This window comes from Mobula hypostoma, chromosome 9 (genome assembly GCF_963921235.1).
Source record: "Mobula hypostoma chromosome 9, sMobHyp1.1, whole genome shotgun sequence".
Classification (NCBI taxonomy): domain Eukaryota; kingdom Metazoa; phylum Chordata; class Chondrichthyes; order Myliobatiformes; family Myliobatidae; genus Mobula; species Mobula hypostoma.
Window position 1 is genome coordinate 36,735,996 of NC_086105.1, and position 24,214 is coordinate 36,760,209.

Below are 24,214 nucleotides of genomic sequence, written 5' to 3' on the forward strand. Positions count from 1 at the left end.
TTGGACTATATGTGATTCTAAACATGCAAGAATGTGGAAGACTTTTAAATCGGACTTAACTGGGTAAGGGATCCAATATATTAGCTGAGTAACAACTTAACTAAGGTTTGATCATCAGACTACATCTAGATCTCTGGCATCATTCCTGGATATGTATGAATCAGTATTCAGCCAATCTGTTTCATTCCATCCGATATCAGGAAAAAGCCAAGTATCCCAGCTAGAGCACCAAGAATTGTATTCCAAACCTAGCTTTGTCTGCAGCTGAGTAGTTCAATAAACTGATACCACACAGACAAATGACTGCTCATCTGACATCCTATCAAACATTCTGAACCATTACTTTGCCATGCCTACAGTGTATGTCATTTTCAAAATACACACCTTTTATTTAATTTACCAACTAGAAGGCTAAAAAACACGATATAGGACTGTCAAAGGCAAGTCCTTTTCTATGTACCTGAAATTATATGGCTATTCCTTCATCGTGACTGGGCCAAATTCCTTTACCTGACCGCAACAAAGGGGTACCTATTCTGCACACACTGCAATAGTTCACACAAAAAAAGGACAGCCCACAAACGTTCCTTTCTAAACCAACATTGCTACGTACCTGTTGACAATCCCAATGATACCCAGCTTGACTGGGATAACTCTTCCCATAAGCACATCCATAGCATCAGTGCCAGCATCCATAAGATCTAATTTTGTGATAACAGCAAGTGTCCGTCGCCCTGTTGAACAGATACACAGCTACCTGTTGAAATGTGTTACTTAAAACAATCAAGTCAAAAAGAAGACAATATAGAAGACTTCTAAAAGTAAATAAAAATTTTAAAAATTCAGTTTCTTCCCCCATTCTCCCAGGTTGCCCCCTCATATCTAATAACATGGATTATGAAACCTGCGCTATGCTTCCTGGAACATTCTTGAGAGACACATCATCAGACATGATGAAACAAGAACATGGCTTTGCCCTTCAAGCTGCTTACCAATACTAACGAAAGTGGTCTTGGGCCAAGACCCGCTTCAATACCCCTTGTTGCCTCATCCAAATTCAATCGTTTGTTAGTATTGGCCTATAAATGGAAACCTAGGAATGACTGACAATGAAGCTACAGATTTAAACTTAGATGGTGCAAGTGGTGATGTATAAATCTCGCAATAATGCAACCTTTTTCACCACCTTACCTTCTGGATCAGCTTCTCTGGCAATTTTAAGTGATTCTGATGTTGCCATGTCAGTATTGGCAGCAGTAACAGATAAAATAATCGAGTTTGGGTTGCTGATGTACCGTAGTATGAGATCTTTTATCTGCAGTTCAATATCTCGAGGCTGATCACCCACGGGCACCTAAAAATAGTGTAAAAACAAAAGATGCACAAAATATTCATCGGGTAAGACACCTGCTGTTTATATCTGTACCAAGTGAGTCAGGAAATGATCTTGCATCTGATTAAATGTTATGGACCTAAAAGACAATGGTGAAGGAGAGTCCGTCTTTCAGGTCAAGAACATTTCATCAGATGCTTTCCTGACTTGTTGAGCACAGATACTAATAGCATCTCATCTTCCAGGTAGACAGAATTCAGCCTTCAGGTTTCAACACTGATTTTAAAAACTGCAAATAACTAGCCACCGTTTTCGTTTATATGAAAACTTCCAAGTTCAGAATAAAAGCTGTCAACCCATAACATTAATTGCTTTTCCTATCTCCACAGGCATGCCCAACCTGTGTTTTATTTCAAATTGATTGAATGTTGAACCTTACAGTTCTAGCTTGACTTATATTTTCCACAAACAAGAGAAAATCTGCAGATGCTGGAAATCCAAGCAACATGCACAAAATGCTGGAGGAACTCAGCAGGGCAGGCAGCATCTATGGAAAAAAAGTACAGTTGACGTTTCGGGCCAAGACCCTTCGGCAGGACTGTGGCTAACAAGCCTCTGCTCTCTCTCAGCCAGCATTATCGCGCTACATACATTATTCAATCTTGGGATCAGATCCAAGTAATTATTCTATCAACCCTCCCCCTTTCTCTATAACTTAAATATGTCTGATATCTAACTTTTCCTTGTTGGATGAAAGACAAATGATTCAAAACATTAACTTTCTCTCACCACAGATTCTATTGGGCACTTCCCAAATTCAGCTTTTATTTCAGATTCTCAGCATAGTTTTTTTTTAAAACTTTCAATTACCTATTGCATGTATTGGGTCAATATTTATCTGTTTTCAGTCCTTATAAAAGTACTGCTCAAGCTTTTTGGATACAAACACAAACTGGCTCATTTAAGATGACAAGGTCTGGAACACTGCTGTTATAGACCGAGTTAAGTCAGTAACATTAAGTAAAATAAATTTTCACCCAATGCCCATCAAATTCAATTTTTTTAAAAAAATGTTGCTACTCTTTCTCCCCCGCCCCCCCCCACCCCACCACACCACCACCACCACAGACCACTCACAAACTAATCTTATCCTTGGGATCTATCTGAACTGTTTGTGATTTTACCAAAGTTGTAATGAAATCTGAAGCTAGGTGATCCAGTAAGAACCCAAATTTTTGAGCTCCCAAACCGGTACTGAATCTCTTACATTTGGCACTGGCAACACAGAATATTCTCCGTGTGCAAATATGACTATATTACCACAAGGGTATCACTAGTATCAAAATGGGTGTGGACAGAAGGATAGAAATGCTCATCTCACTATTAGCTTTCTCATCATTTGCACAGATCCCATCATTCAGCTATGTACTTCATGTCTGGGCCAGTTAAGACAATAACTGTACTTTGAAGATATTTTTATTACTGACACCGGTTGCCCATACACAGCATGTTCCTGGCATCTTCTCCATTGGTGTTCAATATTGATGTCTACTTATCCACAGCAGAAAAGTGATAAGACTGTAATCAGCACAAGGTTCCCTTGCTCATGCTTGAATAATGCCTTGAGACATTGCAGGATCTACTTCTGAGGCACCCTGTTCCACTGCCTTCCAAGTACAAGTTGCAAGAAAAAGTTTGTAAACCCTTTGCAAATAACCTGGTTTTCTGCATTAATTATTCAAAATTAATGAGTAACATGATGTCTGACCTTCATCTAAGTCACAATATTAGACAAACGCAATCAGTCTAAACTAATAACACACAAACAATTGTACTTCTCCTTGTCAATACTGAGTACACCATTTAAACAATTACAGTCTAGATTCAAAAGAATATGTGAATGCCTTCTACAAAAGCTATTTAGAGTCAAGTGGTCCAGTCAATGAGCTGAGATTAGAGGTGTGGGCTGTAGCGGTCCCCTGCCCTATAAAAAGGGCACAAAGTCTGGTTATTGACACAGCATGTTCTTCTCAAGAAAGATCTGCTTATGTGCACCACGCCTCGATCAAAACAACCGAGGACATTTGAAGAATTGTAGAGGTGCATGAAGCTGGAAAAAGCTACAAAAGCATTTCTAAGGACCTGAGCGTTCAGGCCATAGTAAGAAAAATTGTCTACAAATGGAGTAAGTTCAGTACTGTTTCTACTCTCCCTAGAAGTGGGCATTCTGCAAAGATCACACCAAGAGCACAAAGTGCAATATTGAAGGAGGTGAAAAAGAACCCAAGGATAACAGAAAAAGAACTGCAGACATCTCTAGAACTTACTAAATTCTCTGTTCGTGCATCCACTACAAGAAAAACACTGAACAAGAAAGGAAGGACACCACAGAGGAAAACCCTGCTCTCCAATAAAAAGAACATTGCTGCACATTCAAGTTTTGCAAAAGACCACCTGGGTGTTCCACAACATTTCCAAAACAATGTTCTGTGGACAGAGGAGACAAAAGTTGAACTTTTTGGCAGAAATGCACACTGCTATGTTTGGAAGATAAAAGGGCATTGCACAGCCAACACCAAAACCTCATCACAAATGTGAAGCATCGCATCGTGGAAGGAGCATCATGGTTTGGGGATGCTTTGCTGCCTCAGGGCCTGACAGCTTGCAATCATTGAGGGAACAATGAATTCAAAATTGTATCAAAACATTTTACAGGAGAATGTCAGGGTAGTGGTCTGTCACCTGAAGCTTAACAGAAATTGGATGATGCAACGAGACAATGATCTGAAACACAAGTGTAAATCAACAACAGAATGGTTTAAAAAGAAATTTGTGTTTTGGAATGGCCATGCAAAGTCCAGACCTCAATTCAATTGAAATGCTGTGGCTTGAGCTGAAGAGGGCTGTTCATGCAAGGTATCCCAGATATGTTGATGAACTGAAAGTTTTGTATGGAGGAATGGTTGAAAATTCCTCCTCAACTGTTGTTCAAGTCTGATTAGCAGCTACAGGAAATGTCTAGTGGAGGTTATTGCTGCTAAAGGAGGCTCTACCAGTTATTAAATACAAGGGTTCACATACTTTTTCCAGTCTGAACTGTGAATGATTAAAAAATGTGTTCAATAAAGACATGAAAAGTACAATTGTCTGTGTGTTATTAGCTTAGGCTCTGTTTGTCTATTATTGTGACTTAGGTGAAGATCAAAACACTGTTTTTTTGAGTAATTAATGCAGAAAACCAGGTAATTCAGAAGGGTTCACAAACTTTTTCTTTCAACTGTACATCAACATGTCACTACCCAAAGGGTGAATCCTGTGGGTAGGACAGGGATGGCCACGGACAAATCTGGGCCAAATGCTGAAAAGAGATGATATTGGTTAACTTGTATGTGGGTCAGTTCCATTGTTGGCACAAGATAGTGTGAACATGACTTTATAGGTCACTTGGGTGACTGTGCCTTCATCATGCCTGATTCTATGCCAAATAATACATCCAATTTTATTCTTAGTGGAATGCTAAACCACTAGCTTGTTTGCAACAACCACATAGCTCTTAATCTGAAATCATATTTCACTGGACAACAGATTTCTTTTTCTAAAAGGGTTGATCAAAAACAGACTAGACACAGAAGATTAATTATTTAAATTCCAGGCTCAATTATAAACTAGTTTTTAGTCCATAAACAAGGTCTTAGGATTATTGTACTATTCTACACCAATTCCAAGTATTAAGTGCTTTCAGAATAAGATAGAAGGAGACTGTTATGGTAGTATCAAGGTTATGATACTGCTGATACTTAGTGATTATTATATCTGTCATATAATGTATCTGATAAATATCTTTTAAATATGAACAAAAATACCAAACGCTCTAAACAACAACAACATTTTTTCAGACATATTGATGTACTAACTTTTGTTATTCCAGGAAGGTCGACAAGAGTAAGGTTAACAACATGTGGTGAGAAGATTCGGAGGTGAATTGGCTCATCACTAATTCCCTGTAAAAGAAAAATGATACAGATGAGTTAAGCATGCATTATACTAGATAATAGTTTTGGAAAGAAGTCACACAAGTTTTAAATGTATGTTTTGGAAGATGCATTGGGCTATCAATCATGCTGACTTCATCTTCCTGGGTCATGGTCACCTGGGATGTACAAGGAAGGCCATTTGCATTAGACTTGTTAGCCAGAAATAACCACAGTCCACAAATCAGTGAATTCGAATGAATCATGGACAGTGGAAGCAGACAGACCAATTGTCTTTGTTCTTGCCATGAGACTGAAGGAATGGAAGCTGTTACTTTGTAAAAAGCTCTGCACCCTCCATTTTGTGAACTGGAATTGCTTGGCTGAATATGTGTTTTAAAAATAGACAATGATGCTCCAGGTAATCTGCTGGACTAGGGATAATTTCCAAATTAGAAGTTATTTGTGAGATGTTCTTAAGTAAGATATAAAATGCAGGCTTATGAATGGTGAGGGTCTGTGTCTACCTTGAGTGATTCAAACTAGTTTCTAGTTTGGTAGCCTATTTAGAACAAATAGCCATAAAATTATCAGTTGTCATCTACAGAATCAGGGCAATAAAAGGATGTTGGCCTGGACCAGATCCAATAAAAATGTTATAGGTTAGTCAGATGACTCATAGCCAATGACACTGAAATGCAACATTTGAACTGATAAGGAATGAACATAAAAGCGGAGGCTTCGAAGGCAAAATAGCGACAACTTTGAAGATTAACCATCACAGATACAAGTGTCAGTGACCCTACATGGAACGTGCGGTGAGTGAATCAAAACTACAAGGAACACCTGGCCAACGTAGACTCCTTTGCACAAGTATCAGCTTTTCTATTCTTTAACTATTCAAGAGAGTCAGGAAAACTTGGTGGGTGTGCATACAGTATGAATCCACATGCTTGTTAGTTTAGACAATAAAGGTACTTGTCTGTAATCACAGATTCTCTCTGTGCCTCTCTGATCATTAATACTAAGGAGTGATCCCAGTAACAGACCCATTTTGCTTTCCCAGAAACAACCAAATTTCAGTTTGAATAGTTTGTGCCACTGGGGGTGCAGTGAGAACACTGTTTCTCAGGCCACCTGGCAGCACCGATAGTCAAAGACAGAGACATTAAAAATTAATCAAATTGAAATTTTTTTTAAACTTTTTTTTAAAAAAGTAAAACAACAATAAAAAAGATATACATCTCACTGAAATCAAAAATTAAGACTGCAAATGCAAAAGGCCTTCGACAAGTTGCCACACGTGAACTGCTAAATAAGAGTCCCTTGAGTTAGAAGTATTAGCATGAATAGAAAATTGGTTGACTGGCAGAGAGTGGGGATATAGGGCCACTTTCCAGGGTGGTTTGCAGTGACTATTGGAGTTCTGCAAGGGTCAGTGTTGGGACCATAATTTATAGTTTCCATTAATAAGACAGAAGGAGGAACTGATGGCATTGTGGCCAATTTTGCAGATAATATCTAGATAGCTGGAGGGACAGGTAATGTTGCAGAGGCAGGAAGTCTGTAGAAGAACTTGAAGTGGGCAAAGTAGCAGCAGACGCAGAGTAGACAGTAGAAAGTGTGGGTCATGTCCTTTGGTAGGAAGAATCAATGTGTAAACAATTTTCTAAATGCGGAGAGAATTCAGAAATTGGAGGACAAAGGGACTTCAGAGTTCTAGTTCAGTATTCTGATAAGGTTACTGAGGGCTGAGTTGTAATAAAGAAAGAAAATACAACGCAAGTATTCATTTCAAGACGATTACAATATAAAAGCAAGATATACTAAAGAGGCTTTAAGGACCTGGTCAGGTTGCATTTGAAATATTGCGAGCAATATTAGGCCTTGTAGCTAACGAAAGATGTGCTGGCTTTGGAGAGGGTCTAGAGGAGGTCCACAAGAATCACAGGAATGAAAAGCTTAATGAATGAGAAATGTTTGATGGCTCTGGTCCTGCACTTGATGGAATTTAGAAAGATGAGGGAGGCATCTCATTGAAACCCTTGGCGGGAGGAGAAGACGGCAGCGCAACGCAGCTCGCAGCGGCCACTCCGGTGGTGATATCTGTTATCTGTCAAGTAGGGTGCCGTGCACAATCCTGATTTGATGGAGACAGATGTGACAGCATGGAGGAACATCTGGCGAAACTTCTGAAATGCCTGCTTCGCTGCTACTGTGTGATCCAGAATCTCCGGAGGGGAAGGGCCCGAGTCCTCAGCTTTGCTTGTTGCTCAGCAGCCAGAGTGGGGTTGAAGCGCTCGTCAGAGGATGGCACTCGGTGTTGGAGGGCTGGTCGGAGGCTCGAAGTTTTCGGACGGACTCAGAGCCCGCTGCGCTCAGGTGCCTCCAATGCACTGGCAAGTTTGCGGCGTTTGGAGGTTCATGGCAGGAAGAGTTTCTCCCTTCTACTGTCTGTGTGAGATGATGGGGCTATCGGGACTTGAGACTTTTTTTTACCGTGCCCATGATCTGCTCTTTATCAAATTACTGTATTGCTTTGCACTGTTGTAACTATATGTTATAATTATGTGGTTTTGTCAGTTTTAGTCTTGGTTTGTCCTGTGTTTCTGTGATATCTTTCTGGAGGAACATTGTAGCATTTTTTAATGCATGCATTTCTAAATGACAATAAATGAGGACTGAGTGTCCTCATAATCTAATCTAATAACGAAAGGCCTGGATAGAGTGGACATGGGGAGAATGTTTCCATTGGAGGAGAGTCTAGGATCTGAGGGCATTACCTCAGAGCAAAGGGATATCTTTTAAAACTGAAATGAGGAATAATTCCTTCAGCCAGATTGGTGAATCTGTGGAATTCGTTACACATCAAAATCAATGGGATACTGGATTCTCAATTGGAGAGGTGGATTCCTCAGCAAGACTGTCACTAGCAAGTTCCAAAGTTACAAATTTGACAAAACATTTGAATAAGTCCAAGCTTTAGTGCATTCTAAACAGCTGAATACTAAAAGCTCTACTCAGAATCACCAATATTCAGGTATTATGCTTCTCTTGGACTGGATGTTAGCTTTTATGTACATTTTCATGCCCCCCCCCCCTTACAGAACATGGAATTTAAAAAAAGCACAAGGCTCAGAGGAAGTTGAACCAGGTACAATAGATAGAATCCTAGATTACCCTATTAAGGGCAGGTCTAACCTTTAATTCAGATGAATGAGAGTTGTTCTCACTGAAATGTAGGAGTTGTAAGTACACCAAAGATTGTTTCCCAAGTGTTGGGCAAAGATGCATAGAATCAGAAAAGTGGTGGCCCACTTAGGATGGAAATAAGAACTGCCAGTCTTTAGGATAGAGAATCCAAATACCCCAGAAGTTTTGGATGCTCAGTCACCATATATATTCAAGATGGAGACTGATAACAGCTTTGTAAAGGAATCATAAAACAAAGCAGTCCAAAGAAGCTGAAGTTCAGGGTCAGCAAATATATTGAATAATGGAACACTCATACCATATGACTCCTTACAGTCACAGAGACATAGAACACTACAGCACAGAAACATGCCTTTCGGCCCATCCAGTCTGTGCCGAACAATTAGTCTGCCTAGTCCATCAACCTGCTCTCAGATCTCCTTACCCCTCCTATCCGTGTACATATCCAAATTACTCAGGCCTTTCATCCTTTATCTTTTATGTTCTTAGTTTACCTTATTGCCACCGGAAACTCTTTCCGTTTCATCTTCTATTTCTTGTCTAATTTCATCAAAATCTGTGTAGATCTGAAAAGAACAGAAAATAAAGTCATTTTTTTTGACACTGGCAAAGTATGAGGTTGCTTCTTAGTTCATACTCATAAATCAGAAAGAAATAACACTAAAATAGCAACTTGGTCTCAGTGATTATTATACAATTAACTTTACAGGAAAACAGGCACACACAAATTTCCACTTGTACACAATTGTTCCACCCTCACACACCACACTCTCACTTTGCTGAATGATCCATCATATAGGATGGATCACATAGATTAACACAGGCCATTTAAAACATCAGTAAAAGGGGAATAAGAGAAAAACTGACTGCCAGATGAAAAACTGATAATTTAATGTTGCTGTATTAAACAATGATTTACAACTCTTATTTCTTGACTTCCCTGGATTTTGTGTTACATATGTAATTGGTAATAAACAGAACAATACCTTATTTTTTGTGTGAAGAAATTTTCCCCATTCTTCTGCATCTATTCCTTTAAACAAAATTAAATTAGTTAAGAATGTAAATATTAGATAAGTACCCAAAGTAATTCAACCAAAGATAATACTGAAAAGAAAAAGGTGTATATTATAAAGGGAACAAAAGAAAAAAATAACCAAGGTTAGGTTATATTAGCAAGACTAGCTTTCATGCATTAACTGTGCCTGAAAGCAAAACTAATATTGTTGGCAAGTGTAGTACAACTGTCCTCTAAGAAGATCTTAATTTACACAATCTAACTAGCTGACAATGAGTTAAATTCTAATCCACATTAGGAGATAAAAAATTCAATCAACATCTGTCATATGGCTATCCTTAATTACCATTTGGGTCCTTCACCACTATACAACATCATCTAAACAGTTGAAGGGGCCAGCTCTTCAATGCTTTGGCCAATTTAAATAATATGAACTATGTTACACTAATCAGAAAGTTATCTTCCAATATTGCACAACTGCATTCCATTGGCCATTTATCTTATTGAAGAAATGCATCTCATACAAAATCTATTGAATTTTTTTCCCCTACCGATACAATTATAAAAATCATATTCAAGAAATTAAACGTGGAATTGAACTATCTTTGTAAAACTGTAACCAGCTTCATGTTTAAAAGCTGAATTGTGCTGGTTGTGGTTAAACATATGTTACTTTACTTTGCTATGGACTCCACTGGATTTCAGTTGTAGAACCTGATCATGGTATACACTGCAGTATTACACTGGTGAATCTGCTTCTCCAATCCCATGTCAGTCAGACCTGGCATAAGACTGAAGTCTGCATTAATTAAATGAAGATTCATGAACTGGTAATTAAAAAGAAAATAATTATTAATTTTAATATCCTGACCATTTCTTATGTTTTTGTATTTTTTTTTTAAATATAGTAGCCTAATAATATAAATGTTAACACTCAAAGAACACATACTCCGATCCAAGCCTTATTCCCTGATTAAGGGTGTCCAGGTGTTCCAGCAATGGAACTTCTGCTAGGTGAGGCCAACTTGCTGCTGAACCTATGCTGCAATTGACTGGATGCCTTTTGGAGAAGAGCCAGGTGCAATACAAAAATTTCTAAACCAACTACGTCAACTTACTTATAGAGAAAAGGTGTGCAGATGACCTAACTAAATCTAACAATTTTGCAGACGATACCACCATAGTGGCTATATCTCAGAACAGGAAGGAGATAGAGAGCTTAGTGACATTGTGTCATGATACAAACTTTCCTTTAATGTCAATAAAAGTACAGGTCATTGCCTTCAGGAAAGTACAGTGCATATGCTGCTGTCAGTGGTGTTGAGGTTGAAGGGTGGAGCTTCAAGTTTCTAGGAGTGATCATCAATAGCCTGCCTGGTCCAACCACATTGAAGTCATGAGCAAGAAAGCTCACCAACGCCTCTGCTTCCTAAGGAGGCGAAGGAAATCTTTAATGTCCCTGCTGCTTCTTACCAATTTTTATTGAAAGCATTTTATCTGGATGCGTAACAGCTTGGTATGCCAACTGCTCTGCACATGACCTACATTCTTAACTGGATTTACTAATGACTATCTTATATTTACAGCCTTTAGTTTGAATTCCACAATAATTGGAAGCTTATCCAATTTCAAATGCTTTCAAAATTTTAAAGGCCTTGCTACCTCTCAGTCTTATCTTTCCAAGACTGAAAGCTTTATAGGCCTTTCCTTAAAAGTTGAATTCTCTACATTCTGATTTATTTCTGTTTTCTCCACTGTTCTGTTGAAATGTACACATTGGCTTGAATAACCATTAAAATATTCCAGTCACTGAAAAATAGCCTTCCTTAGTTCATGTTCAACTACATCATTCAAGACAAAAGCAAAATGTCCTATTTGCAGCACCACCAGGAGTTTCATCAGAATTATCGCTGCAGACATGATAAAAATTTTAGTGGTCACTTGATACCTCTTTCTTCTACATATAAAAGTTGAGATCATAGCAATTCTACTTCATATAAAATGAGGTTATTAGTCTCATTGAGTTTATGCCAAGTCTCAAAACATTTTTATCAGTTCTGATACATTTCTGCAAATCCCACAGATTTACCACCTACATACAGTAGAGATAATTTACCGTAGCCTTTTAACCTAGTAGTCTTTGGAATGTGAAAACAGAGGACTTGGGTGTGAGGACTGGTTGACAACACCCAAGGTCAAAATGCATCCTCTCATTCTTGGCAACACCCATTTTTAAAATATTCAGTCTAGCACAGTAACCCACAGACAGGCTTTTCTACAATTCAAAAGTCCATCAACTATCCTTTGATGGTATACAACTAGACAATAATTCAAAGCCATGCAGAGAACAGACATGATACACAAAGAGGAAAACAAAAAAGCGGAAACCTTTGTAAGGCTGGCCGTAATTTTTCCATGCGGCTGTTTCTGTAGTTAGAGAAATAGCAGAAGGGTTAAGTGGTTCAGCTTAGAAGATACAGCTCACAAAATACACTTCCCTCATGCAGGCTGAAAGACAGTACAACAGACACTGCATTCAGATGATTGCCTAAAATAGATAAACAAGATTTGTGCAGCCAAAATTTTTATTTTAAAAATACAACTTCTTCCATTTAAGCATTTTGGAATTTGAAGCAATCAACAAAATAGTTAACTCTAAGGCAAAGAAAAATCATTGAATATTTCTTCAGTGTTGAACCATCACTCATTCCAACTCACCTGCATCGACTATGGGAGGCAATAGGCAGAAATTCACAGTTGCAACATAAAGGGGGAGGGGCAGAAAAGAACTACTGGAGTCCAAGATGATAACAACTGAGTTAGGTATCAATTCTGATTTAGCTCAACTTCCCCATTTCAGAGGAATGGCTTGATTCAAAGAGCAACAGAGCAAAAACCGAGCAGCAGTGATGGGATTGCAAGGCAGTGAGAAGCAGTAGCAAGTGGCAGAGATATAAAGCCATAAGCAGCAAGAAGACAGAAACAACACCAGTGGACATGCAAAACAATTATAGAGAACAGAGAAATAGTGTTAGGAATGTAAGGAGTGAGATAAAGAAAAGAGAACAACAGCATTTGTACTTATGGAACAAAGGTAATGCTCAACAGCATATCAAGTGGCAAGAACAAAAGAGCAGAGCAAAAATTGCAAAGTACAAGACAGCAACAACACACGATATAGCTGAGCTCACATGGCAGAAGAAAGTAGCAAAATAGTAAACATTATCAAGTTACTACTGGGGTGCTGCTCTCTAGAGTATGCAAACTCAATGGAAAGACCAAACATACCATCATCATCACCCTTTGCTTTCCGCTGTTCCTCGGGAGAAATATTCACTAGCTGCAGAACCAAAGGTCTTCGTGTCACAATGCCAGTACCTCTGGGAAGTAAGTCCCTTCCTACCAGACTCTCCAGCACAGAGCTTTTTCCACTGCTCTGTCAATAGTAAGGGAACAAAGAAATTTAATTTTCAATTGGTTCACTTCAGCTAGAGAAGAGAATAACTTTTATATGTAACTAGTAAGTTCAGAGAAAGATTGGATAATCCAAAAAAAAAGGCAGAAGTGTTTGTAAAGTTGTACTTCAAATACCGTGGAAATCCACATAAACATCACTACTGTGGAGCATATAGCTAACTAAGCTTTCTCCACAGTAGCAAACCATTGGCTTTTTGTCTTAAGGCTACTACTCCAGAATTATATACTAGATATCTACAGATAGATGAGACTATCTATTTCCGCTCTAGTATACTGGCTATCTGCATAAATTACACATCAGCTACAATCTCCCTAAGAGATGCTATATCCTGATTTGCTTCCAACAGATGAAGACAGATGCTCATTTCAGACCTTCTCTTTATATAGAAAACTGCTTCAAGACATAATTTCATATATTTGAATACTACTTTGATTTTAACTTAATCACCCATTTAAGATAGAGTTAGAACACTACAGCTGAATTATACTAAGAGTATGGTAAGAATACAAGACTAAGATTTTGGCTTATTGAATCTGCTCTGCCATTTCATCATGGATGATCAAATTTTCCTCTCAGCCCCAATCCTCTGCCTCCTCCCCTCGCCCCCTATATCCTTTCATGCCCTGACCACTCAAGAATCTATTAGTCTGCCTTAAATATACATAAAGACTTGGCCTCCACAGCTGCCTGGGGCAATGCATTCCACAGATACAGCACTCTCTGGCTAAAGAAATTCCTCTTCATCTCTGTTCTAAAAGGACAACCCTCTATTCGAAGACTGTGTCCTCTAGTGACACTGCCACTATAGGAAACATCATCTTCACATCCACTCTATCAAGGCTTTTCACCATACAATAGGTTTCAATGAGGTCACCCCTCATTCTTTAGGATTCCAGTGAATACAGGCCCAGAGCCATCAAACATCCTTCATTTGACAAACCATTTAATCCCAGTCTAATTTTTGTGAACCTTGGAACCCTCTCCAGTTTCAGCACATCCTTTCTAAGGGGCCCAAACCTGCTCACAGTACTCCAAGTGAGGCCTCACCAGTGCTTTATAAAGTCGCAACATTACATCCTTGATTTTATAGCCTAGTCCTCTTGAAATGAATGATAATATTGCATTTGCCTTCCTCATCACTGACTCAACTCCCAAATTAAGCTTTGGGGAATCCTGCACAAAGACTCCCAAGCCCCTTTACACCTCACATTTTTGTATTTTTTCTCCATCTGGAAAATAGTCTACCCTTTCATTTCTTCTTTCAAAGTGCATGACCATACACTGCATTCCATCTGCCACTTCTTTGCTCATTCTCCTAATCTAAGTCCTTCTGTAGCCTCCCTATTTCCTCAAACTATCTGCCCCACCACCTATCTTCGTACAACCTGCAAACTTTGCAACAAAGCCGTCAATTCCAACATCCAAAAATCACTGACATATAATGTAAAAAGAATTGGTCCCAACAGAGACGCCTGTGGAACACCACAAGTCAATCAGAAAAGGCTCCCTTTATTCCCACTCTTTGCTTCCTGCTAATCAGCCACTGCTTTATCCATGCTAGAATCTTTCCTGTAATACCACGGACCCATAGTTTGTTAAGCAGCCTCATGTGTGGCACCATCTCAAAGGCCTTCTTAAAATCTAAGTACACATCAACTGATTCTCTTTTGTCTTTCCTGCTGTTATTTCTTCAAAGAATTCCAACAGATCTGTCAGTCAAGAGTTTCCCTTGAGGAAATCATGCTGACTGTGGCCTATTTTATCATGTGCCTCCAAGTACCCCAAAACCACATCCTTAACAATTGATCCCAACATCCTCCCAATCACTGCCCAATATACTACAGAATGTTGCTCTGAGAACAACATGAGAATAAATAAATCTATTCTTGTAAATAAATACAAGAATGTAAAGAAGCAATCTAACAAAAGAATTAGGAAGTGTTAATCATAGATAAATTACTTTCATTAAACACTGAACTGTTAACTAGACAATATAGGCTTATTTATGGTACTTAGAAAGGTCAGGTGGTTTTCTGGCAAATATTCACATGGCAGAAATATTGCAAGGAGCAGAGTCCACAGTACCCTAAAATCATTACACAAGATGAAGATCCTTTTAAAAGTTAGGACAATATGGGGAGAACAGGATGGCAAGACGGATGTCTGACCTGCCTCTCCACTACATCATACTAGCATGTGAAAATGAGACATCAGCAACCCACTACACCCTGTTACAAAACATTTTGAAATCAAATGATCCCATTGTTAAAGTCACACACGAGCATTATAAAATGGTAAGATTACAAAATTACAAGACCTCATGAGAGGAAAACAGAAATCACAAATGTAATCCCAAGTATTAACAACTGAGATTACAAACTGGGAGATCTTGCACTGGATTACTTATTGAAATCATATTCTCAGACTAGCAGAACTGTTATATAAATTTGAAAAATTTCAAGCAATAACAATTATGAACTGAAAACAGGACTAGGTATGGCTATTAAAATGGCAATAATGTAGCTATATAAATGTGGCAATTATACAGACATACAAAAATATTTAATTAGTCATCACACAGGAGCACAATGCCATTCTCATCATAAACAGTATGATTAATTCAGTGATCCTGATACCAAAAAAGAAATAATGAGCTAGAACATTTTGGCTCAAAACACCTTTGATCATATAGCAACACAATTTCTTTAACAATAGTTTTTAATTATGCCTCAACGCTGGCTTAGGCAAGGAAGATAATGTTGGGTTTATCTTTCCAGTAGATGTAGAAGATTTCACAGAGGCCACCCATTTTAATTCCACTTCCCATTCCAATATGTCCATCCATGGCCTCCTCCACTGTCATGATGAGACCACACTTGGGCTGGAGGAACAACATCTTGTATTCTGTTTGGGTAGCCTCCAATTCTGATGGAATGAACATCAATTTCTCTAACTTCCAGTAATGGCCTCCACCCTCCCTCCTTCACCATTTCCCATCCTTACTTCCCCCTCTCTGACCTTATCACCTTGCCCACCCATTGCCTCCCTCTGGTGCTCTCCCACTCCCCCTAGCTTTTCCTTTCTCCCATAGCCTTCTGTCTCTTTCATCAATCAACTTCCCAGCTCTTTACTTCATCCCCCTCTTTACTTCTCCCCCTCCAGGTTTCACCTATCACCTTGTGTTTCTCTCTCCCCTCCCTCCACCATTTAAAATCTAAGCTTCAACTTTTTTTCTCCAGACCTGCCGAAGCATTTCGGCCCAGAACGTTGACTGTACTTTTGCCTAGCCTGCTGAGTTCCTCCAGTATTTTGTGACTACATTTAAAAAAAAAGGTTGCCCAGTCAGCCCTTCATTTCAACCTTGCTACCTACTGAGATGCAAGTTAACTTACAAACTTAACTTTGCTTTCATGGCTATCTTTCATTCAATTTCTTAGTAACCACTAAGCCCATCACTCTTTGAGGTAAAGGATTCCACACACCTGCAACTCTCCAACCTACACTGGCAGTAACTAGTTCCAGATTCTCCCACAGAAGGAACCATCATCTCCAATTCCACCCTTGCAAAGTTCAACAGGACCATATACTTCCTAACCAAGACCACTGTCACATTTCTAAAGTCATAGGGACACCAGCCTAGCTAGTTCAACCTTTCCTCAGAATCTAATCCACCCATTCCAGATATTCATCCAGTAAGCCTTCCCTGAACTGCTTCAAGTTATCAAGAGTCTTCCATAAACAAAAGGACTAATACTGTACACAACATTACAGATATGGTTTTGCCAATTCCCGATTGAAATGGAGCATAACTTCAACTATATTTAAACTTAATCCTCCTAGGACAAATAACATTGTTAGGTTTCCTACTTACTATACCGACACCCCAGCCTTTTTATGAAATCCCCTTGTAGTCTCTTTATGTCCGTTCTACAACTTACTTTCTTAACCATTTTACTAAATACATAATGATTAACTATACATTGAGTCTTCATCCAGGCACTGAAGCTCAGATCAAATTCCTGTGACATACCACTGTGATATCTTGCCAACCAGAAAATAATAGTATTTATGCCTAATTTCAGTTTTGTCCTAAACAAAAATTTTCTATTCCTCCATTACTTCCTAGATCATTTTTATTTGCCAATAATTGATGCAGCACGTTCTCAAAACCCTTCTGGGAATCTATCAACCGGTACACTTCATCTAAAAAATGAACTCTAATGAATTGGTCTGATATTTTTCCTTGCTTTCTAGCCTGTGCCAGATTGTAGAAACATAGAAAACCTACAGCACAATACAGGCCCTCTGGCCCACAAAGCTGTGCCGAACATGTCCCTACCTTACAACTACCAAGGCTTTACCCATAGCCTTCTATTTTTCTAAGCTCCATGTAGCCATCCAGAAGTCTATTAAAAGACCCTACTGTTTTCACCTCCACCACCGCCACTGGCAGCCCATTCCACGCACTCACCACTCTCTGCCTTAAAAACTTACCCCTGACATCTCCTCTGTACCTACTTCAAAGCACCTTAAAACTATGCCCTCTCGTGCTAGTCATTTCAGCCTTGGGGAAAAGTCTCTGACTATCCACACGATCAATGCCTCTCATTATCTTATATACCTCTATCAAGTCACCTCTCATCCTCCGTCGCTCCAAGGAGAAAAGGCCAAGTTCACTCAACCTGTTCTCATAAGGCACACTCCCCAATACAGGCAGCATCCTTGTAAATCTCCTCTGCACCCTCTCTATGGTTTCCACGTCCTTCCTATAGTGAGGCGACCAGAATTGAACACAGTACTCCAAGTGGGGTCTGACCAGGGTTCTATATAGCTGCAACATTACCTCTCGGCTCTTAAACTCAATCCCACGATTGATGAAGGCCAATGCACCAGATGCCTTCTTAACCACAGAGTTAACCTGCATAGCAGCTTTCAGTGTCCTATGGACTCAGACTCCAAGATTCCTCTGATTCTCCACACTGCTGAGTCTTACCATTAATACTATATTCTGCCATCATATTTGACCTACCAAAATGAACCACCTCACACTTATCTGGGTTGAACTCCATCTGCCACTTCTCAGTCCAGTTTTGCATCCTATCAATGTCCCATTGTAACCTCTGACAGCCCTCCACACTATCCACAACACCCCCAACCTTTGTGTCATCAGCAAGTTTACTAACCCATCCCTCCACTTCCTCATCCAGGTCATTTATTAAAAAAAAATCACAAAGAGTAGGGGTCCTAGAACAGATCCTTGAGGCACACCACTGGTCACCGGCCTCCATGCAGAATATGACCCATCTACAACCACTCTTTTGTTTCTGTGGGCAAGTCAGTTCTGGATCCACAAAGAAATGTCCCCTTGGATCCCATGCCTCCTTACTTTCTCAACAAGCCTTGCATGGGGTACTTTATCAAATGCCTTGCTAAAATCCAGATACATCTACGGCTCTACATTCATCAATGTGCTTAGTCACATCCTCAAAAAATTCAATCAGGCTTGTAAGGCTCGACCTGCCTTTGACAAAGCCATGCTGACTATTCCTAATCATATTATGTCTCTCCAAATGTTCATAAATCCTGCCTCTCAGGATCTTCTCCATCAACTTACCAACCCCTGAAGTAAGAATCACTGGCTTATAATTTCCTAGGCTATCCCTACTTCCTTTCTTGAATAAGGGAACAACATCCGCAACCCTCCAATCCTCTGGAACCTCTCCCGTCCTCATTGATGATGCAAAGATCATTGCCAGAGGCTCAGCAATCTCCTCCCTCGCTTCCCACAGTAGCCTGGAGTACATCCCATCCGGTCCCAGTGACTTATGCAACTTGATGCTTTCCGAAAGCTCCAGCACATCCTCTTTCTTAATATCTACATTCTCAAGCTTTTCAGTCCACCACAAGTCATCCCTACAATCGCCAAGATCCTTTTCTGTAGTGAATACTGAAGCAAAGTATTCATTAAGTACCTCCGCTATTTTCTCTGGACCCATACACACTTCTCCATTGTCACACTTGATTGGTCCTATTCTCTCAGCCTTATCCTCTTGCTCTTCACATACCTGTAGAATGCCTTGGAGTTTTCCTTAATCCTGTCCGCCAAGGCCTTCTCATGGCCCCTTCTGGCTCTCCTAATTTCATTCTTAAGCTCCTTCCCGCTAGCCTTATAATTTTCTATATTCATATCATTACCTAGTTTTTTGAACCTTTTGTAAGCTCCTTTTCTTCTTGACTGGATTTACAACACCATTTGTGCACCACGGATCTTGTACCCTACCATCCTTTCCATGTCTCATTGGAACGTACCTACTGAGAACCCCACGCAAATATCCCCTGAACATTTGCCACATTTCTTCGGTACGTTTCCCTGAGAACATCTGTTTCCAATTTATGCTTCCAAGTTCCTGCCTGATGGCCTCATAGTTCCCCTTACTTCAATTAAATATTTCCCGAACTTGTCTGTTCCTATCCCTCTCCAATGCTATGGTAAAGGAGATAGAATTGTGATCACTATCTCCAAAATGCTCTCCCACTGAGAGACCTGACACCTGACCCGGTTCATTTCCCAATACCAGATCAAATACAGCCTCTCCTCTTGTAGGCTTATCTACTTATTGTGTCAAGAAGCCTTCCTGACCACACTTAAACTCCACCCCACTATACCCCTCACTCTAGGGAGATGTCAATCAATATTTGGGAAATTAAAACCTCCCACAACAACCCTGTATTATTACTCCTTTCCAGAATATGTCTCCCTATCTGCTCCTCGATGTCCCTGTTACTACTGGGTAGCCTATAAAAAACATCCAGTAGAGTTATTGACCCCTTCCTATTCCTAACTTCCACCCACAGAGACTCCATAGGCAACCCCTCCATGACTTCCTCCTTTTCTGCGGCCGTGACTCTATCTCTGATCAACACACCCCCACCTCTTTTGCCTGCCTTCCTATCCTTTCTGAAACATCTAAAGCCTAGCACTTGAAATAGCCATTCCTGCCCCTGCACCATCCAAGTCTCTGTAATGGCCACAACATCATAGTTCCAAGTGCTGATCCACGCTCTAAGCTCATCCACTTTATTCATGATACTCCTCGCATTAAAATAGACACATCACAAACCATCGGACTGAGTGCAACCCTTCTCTATCACATGCCTATTCTCCCTTTCGCACTTTCTCCAAACTTTCTCTATTTGTGAGCCAACCTCCCTTTCCTCCGTCACTTCAGTTCAGTTCCCACCCCCCAGCAATTCTAGTTTAAACTCTCCCCAATAGCCTTAACAAACCTTTCCGCCAGGATATTGGTCCCCCTTGGATTCAAGTGCAACCTGTCCTTTTTGTACATGTCACACCTGTCTCAGAAGAGGTCCCAATGATCCAGAAATCTGAACCCCTGCCCCTGCTCCAATCCCTCAGCCACGCATTCGTCCTCCACCTCATTCTATTCCTCTACTCACTGTCACGTGGCACAGGCAGTAATCCTGAGATTACTACCTTTGAGGTCCTGCTTCTCAACTTCTTTCAAACTCCCTGTAGTCTTTTTTCAGGACCTCCTCCCTTTTCCTATCTATGTCGTTGGTAACAATATGTACCACGACCTCTGGCTGTTCTCCTTCCCACTTCAAGATATCTTGGACACGATCAGAAACATCCCGGACCCTGGCACCTGGAAGGCAAGATAGCATCCGCGTTTCTTTCCTGCGTCCACAGAATCGCCTATCTGACACCCTAACTATAGAGTCCTCTAACACAGCTGCCATCCTCTTCTTTTCCCTACCTAGCTGAGCCACAGGGCCAGACTCTGTGCTAGAGGCGCGACCACTGTTGCTTCCCCCAGGTAGGCCGCCCCCCCCAACAGTATTCAAGCAGAAATACTTATTGTTAAGGGCGACAGCCACTGGGGTACTCTCTCATACCTGCTTCTTGCCTTTCCCTCTCCTGTTACCCACCGCTCTGTCTCCTGTGGTCCCAGGGTGACTACCTGCCTATAGCTCCTCTCTATCACCTCCTCAATCTCTCTGACTAGATGAAGGTCATTGAGCTGTAGCTCAACACACCTGGTGCGGATGTGATCGTCCGGGAGGCTCTAGGACCTCCTACATATGACACCGAGCACAAGAAAACCGACCTCACACATATACTGTCTTTATTTTAAACAGATAACCTACCTGGCCTCAACCCTTTATCACCGAAGCCTCGTTGAGCCAAAGCCTTCCTCCTCTGTCTCCCTCTAATCTGATGCCCGCACTGTAAATCCGTCTTCCTTTTAAACTCTTCCTGCTGTTCTCACTGGCCGACCTCCACGCGCTTACTTATCTTGACTACTCCCCCACCCCACCCCCAAAGTGTTCTACTATAAAATCTTTATACTAATAGTTTCTCAGATTTTAGTCTCTGACAGATGTTAAGGTACAATTTGTGGTGACAGACAAAGCTGCATGTAGGTGAGAATTAGAAGATGGCAAGAAGTGCAAGGAAAGAAAGGCCAATAATGTTGATTGTTCTCTATTGGTTAGAAGGTCAACATCGGAAAAGGAGTTTGTAAGCAACCATTAGAAGTTGTAAACAAAACAAAAAGAATGAAAAGGGTTATTTTTAATCAGAATCACAGAGGAAGTCATTATTGACTCTAGAGCTATTATGGCAAGGCAGAATCCTAAATTAAGGCATCCAGTAAGGGAAAATACCTACTTAACCTGTTTAAGGGGGTTTTGTCTTTTATGTTACTGCGTAGGCTAATTAAAATGGCTTCTGTGTTATGTTATACTTGGGAATGCTTCTTTGTTATGTTAAATGCTGAGAAAGTTCTGGTGCTAGCAGGTTGTTTTGGGTTAGACTGAGGTAAGAAGATGTTAAGAACCAATTGGGATAGTTGTTATGTTTTTGCTGTATCTGAAGATATTGTAGGCACAGGGTTTTGGGGCAGAAGGCGGGGGAGGGAGAGAGAGAGACAGAGACAGAGAGAAAAAAAAAATGGAGCAGGTGCTGAGAGTCCGATAATGGGGTCGGACCCGCGAGGAGAGGAGACGGAGACAGAGTATATGTGTGAGGCCAGTTTTCTGTGCTCAGTGTGGAGCGTTTGGTCGACCACCGTTGTTAGTCCCAGGCGGCTGGTCGAGGTGGTCCAAGGGGTCGCAGGGTGAAGAAGAAGGGTCCTGAGCTCCAACTGTTTGTGCACGAAGAGATTGAACTTTGATAAGTGCGGCGCCTTTTATTTTCCTTTTATATTTTATTCTCTATTAATTATATAGTTCCAGTAATATCTATAAACTGTAAATCATTTAATCGTATCTGGTGCATTGCCTGTTATTTGGGCGGGGTGGGGTACATCACACAGCATCCACACAAACTATTACCCAGTTTGGCGGGGCCGAGGGCTGTTTCCCTAGACGACAGCAAGCCGAGCGACCCTGAGACTGGCCGGGGGGGGCTACACCTGAACCCAAGTAGTTTCCATGCCTGATCTGACCCAGAATTATTTGAAGAATATTACAATTAGAAAGTCATTAAGAGTCAGGCTTAACATTATGCAAAAATGTTCCTTATTCATCCCAAATCATGCACACCTCTCTCCACCCCCACTTCCCAAAGAGTGCATATTCGCCACTTCCTGATGATGGTAATGAGGCAAACTTGAAGCTGATACTCAGGAAAGTACTTCTCCATCCCAAGATTACATCCTTTATCAATAACATTACCTTAGCCTTCCCTCATAAATGAATAATTTTCAACTTCCACTGCTCAGTGATACGGGGCCATGTACCAGTTACTCCATTCCTACCCATTAACATTCCATCAATAAACTCAAGGACCTGCACACTAGAGATCCCTACGTTTTGAGCAGTGCTGTTCCAGTACACTTATGAGCCTGTAAACTTCCTGTTACAGCACAAATTTAGTCTAAGTATTTAGTATCTCTCAGCTTCTCCCCAAACACAAATTGAAATACAGTGTTATTATTCAAGTTCACTCACCATCAATGAAATGTTCTTCTGGAAAGTGATGATAATGACTTTTCCCAAGGTTAAGGGTTGGGGCTGTTGCCTGAAAATTCCACATTTCACTCCACTTTCTTATTTAACAATGATTCTCCACAAATGGAAGCCAACAACTTCTACAGCTGGACAAATAAATGGCTGCTAACATTTATGTCTTAGATGTTCCAGGAAATAATCTACCACCAAATGGAAACCTAATGACCAGTAAAGGATATCACCTAGCATATAGACAGGGAGTGAGCACTGCAAAGGTACGGGTGAGAAAGGTGGAGAAGCATTTACTGGACTGCTTTGAATCAGTGGACTGGACCACTTTCAGGGATTCACCTTAGGATCTGAATAAAGTTGTCAGTCTTAAACCAGCTTCCTCAAGACCTGATTGGATGAGTGTGTGCTTTCAAGAACACACCAAACCAGGAGCCTTGGATGAACCAGGAGATCTGCAGTCTGCTGAGGGCAAGATCTGTGGTATTCAAGACCAGTGATCCAAGTATGACCTAAAGGCCAGCATGAGAGAGAAAGAGCAATTCCTTGTGAAATTAGAGATATAATTGGATGCACAACAGCTCTAACAGGGTGTGCATGCCGTTACTTCCTACAAGGTGAAGCCTAACAGTTTAAAGGCCAGTGAACCCCACTGCAAAGAGCTCTATGCCTTTTATTCACACTTTGAAGGGGAGAATAAACTACACCTGTGCAAACCACCACATCTGGTGACCCTCTGATTGGAGGCAGATATCAGAACATCCTTCAAGCGGGTGAACCCTTGCAAGGTGTCAGACCCCATTGGTGCACTTAGCAAGGTACTGTGCCAACCAACTGGCTGGACGGTTCAAAGACATATTCAAATTCTGACTGCTACAATCAGAAGATCCTACCTGCTTCATACCCGTGTCCAGGAAGACCAGATTAGTGCTCAGTAGCACTCACATCTACTATTATGAAGTGCTTCGAAAGGTTACTCATGGCTAGAATTAACTCTTGCCTAAGCAGGGACATGGACCCACTGCACTTTGCCTACCAAAACAACAGCAATACCTGTGCCAGGCTGCTGTTTACGGATTACAGCTTAAAGTTCAACACCATCATCCCTTCAGTGCTAATCAATAAGCTTCAAAGCCTGGGCCCATCTCCCTCTGCAACTGGATCCTTCACTTCCTCACTGGAGACCATAGTCAGTGTGATCTACAATAACATCTCCT

The 24,214-nt window shown here is 40.6% G+C and overlaps 1 protein-coding gene across 4 annotated transcripts in view; it reads right to left on the reverse strand.

Moving 5' to 3' along the window:
* The window catches only part of dnm1l (dynamin 1-like), a 60,771-nt gene that overhangs the window by 33,528 nt on the left and 3,029 nt on the right, over window positions 1–24,214 (reverse strand). For 2 of the 4 annotated variants that reach the window (XM_063058079.1, XM_063058076.1), the window contains exons 2-8: window positions 12,824–12,971; window positions 11,924–11,962; window positions 9,504–9,550; window positions 9,012–9,083; window positions 5,248–5,334; window positions 1,192–1,354; window positions 614–734 (exon numbers count right to left, since the gene is read on the reverse strand). In XM_063058079.1, the coding sequence (XP_062914149.1) occupies window positions 614–734; window positions 1,192–1,354; window positions 5,248–5,334; window positions 9,012–9,083; window positions 9,504–9,550; window positions 11,924–11,962; window positions 12,824–12,971 (677 nt within the window). The remainder of the gene's footprint in view (window positions 1–613; window positions 735–1,191; window positions 1,355–5,247; window positions 5,335–9,011; window positions 9,084–9,503; window positions 9,551–11,923; window positions 11,963–12,823; window positions 12,972–24,214) is intronic. The other 2 variants (XM_063058077.1, XM_063058078.1) reach the window with 2 other exon arrangements.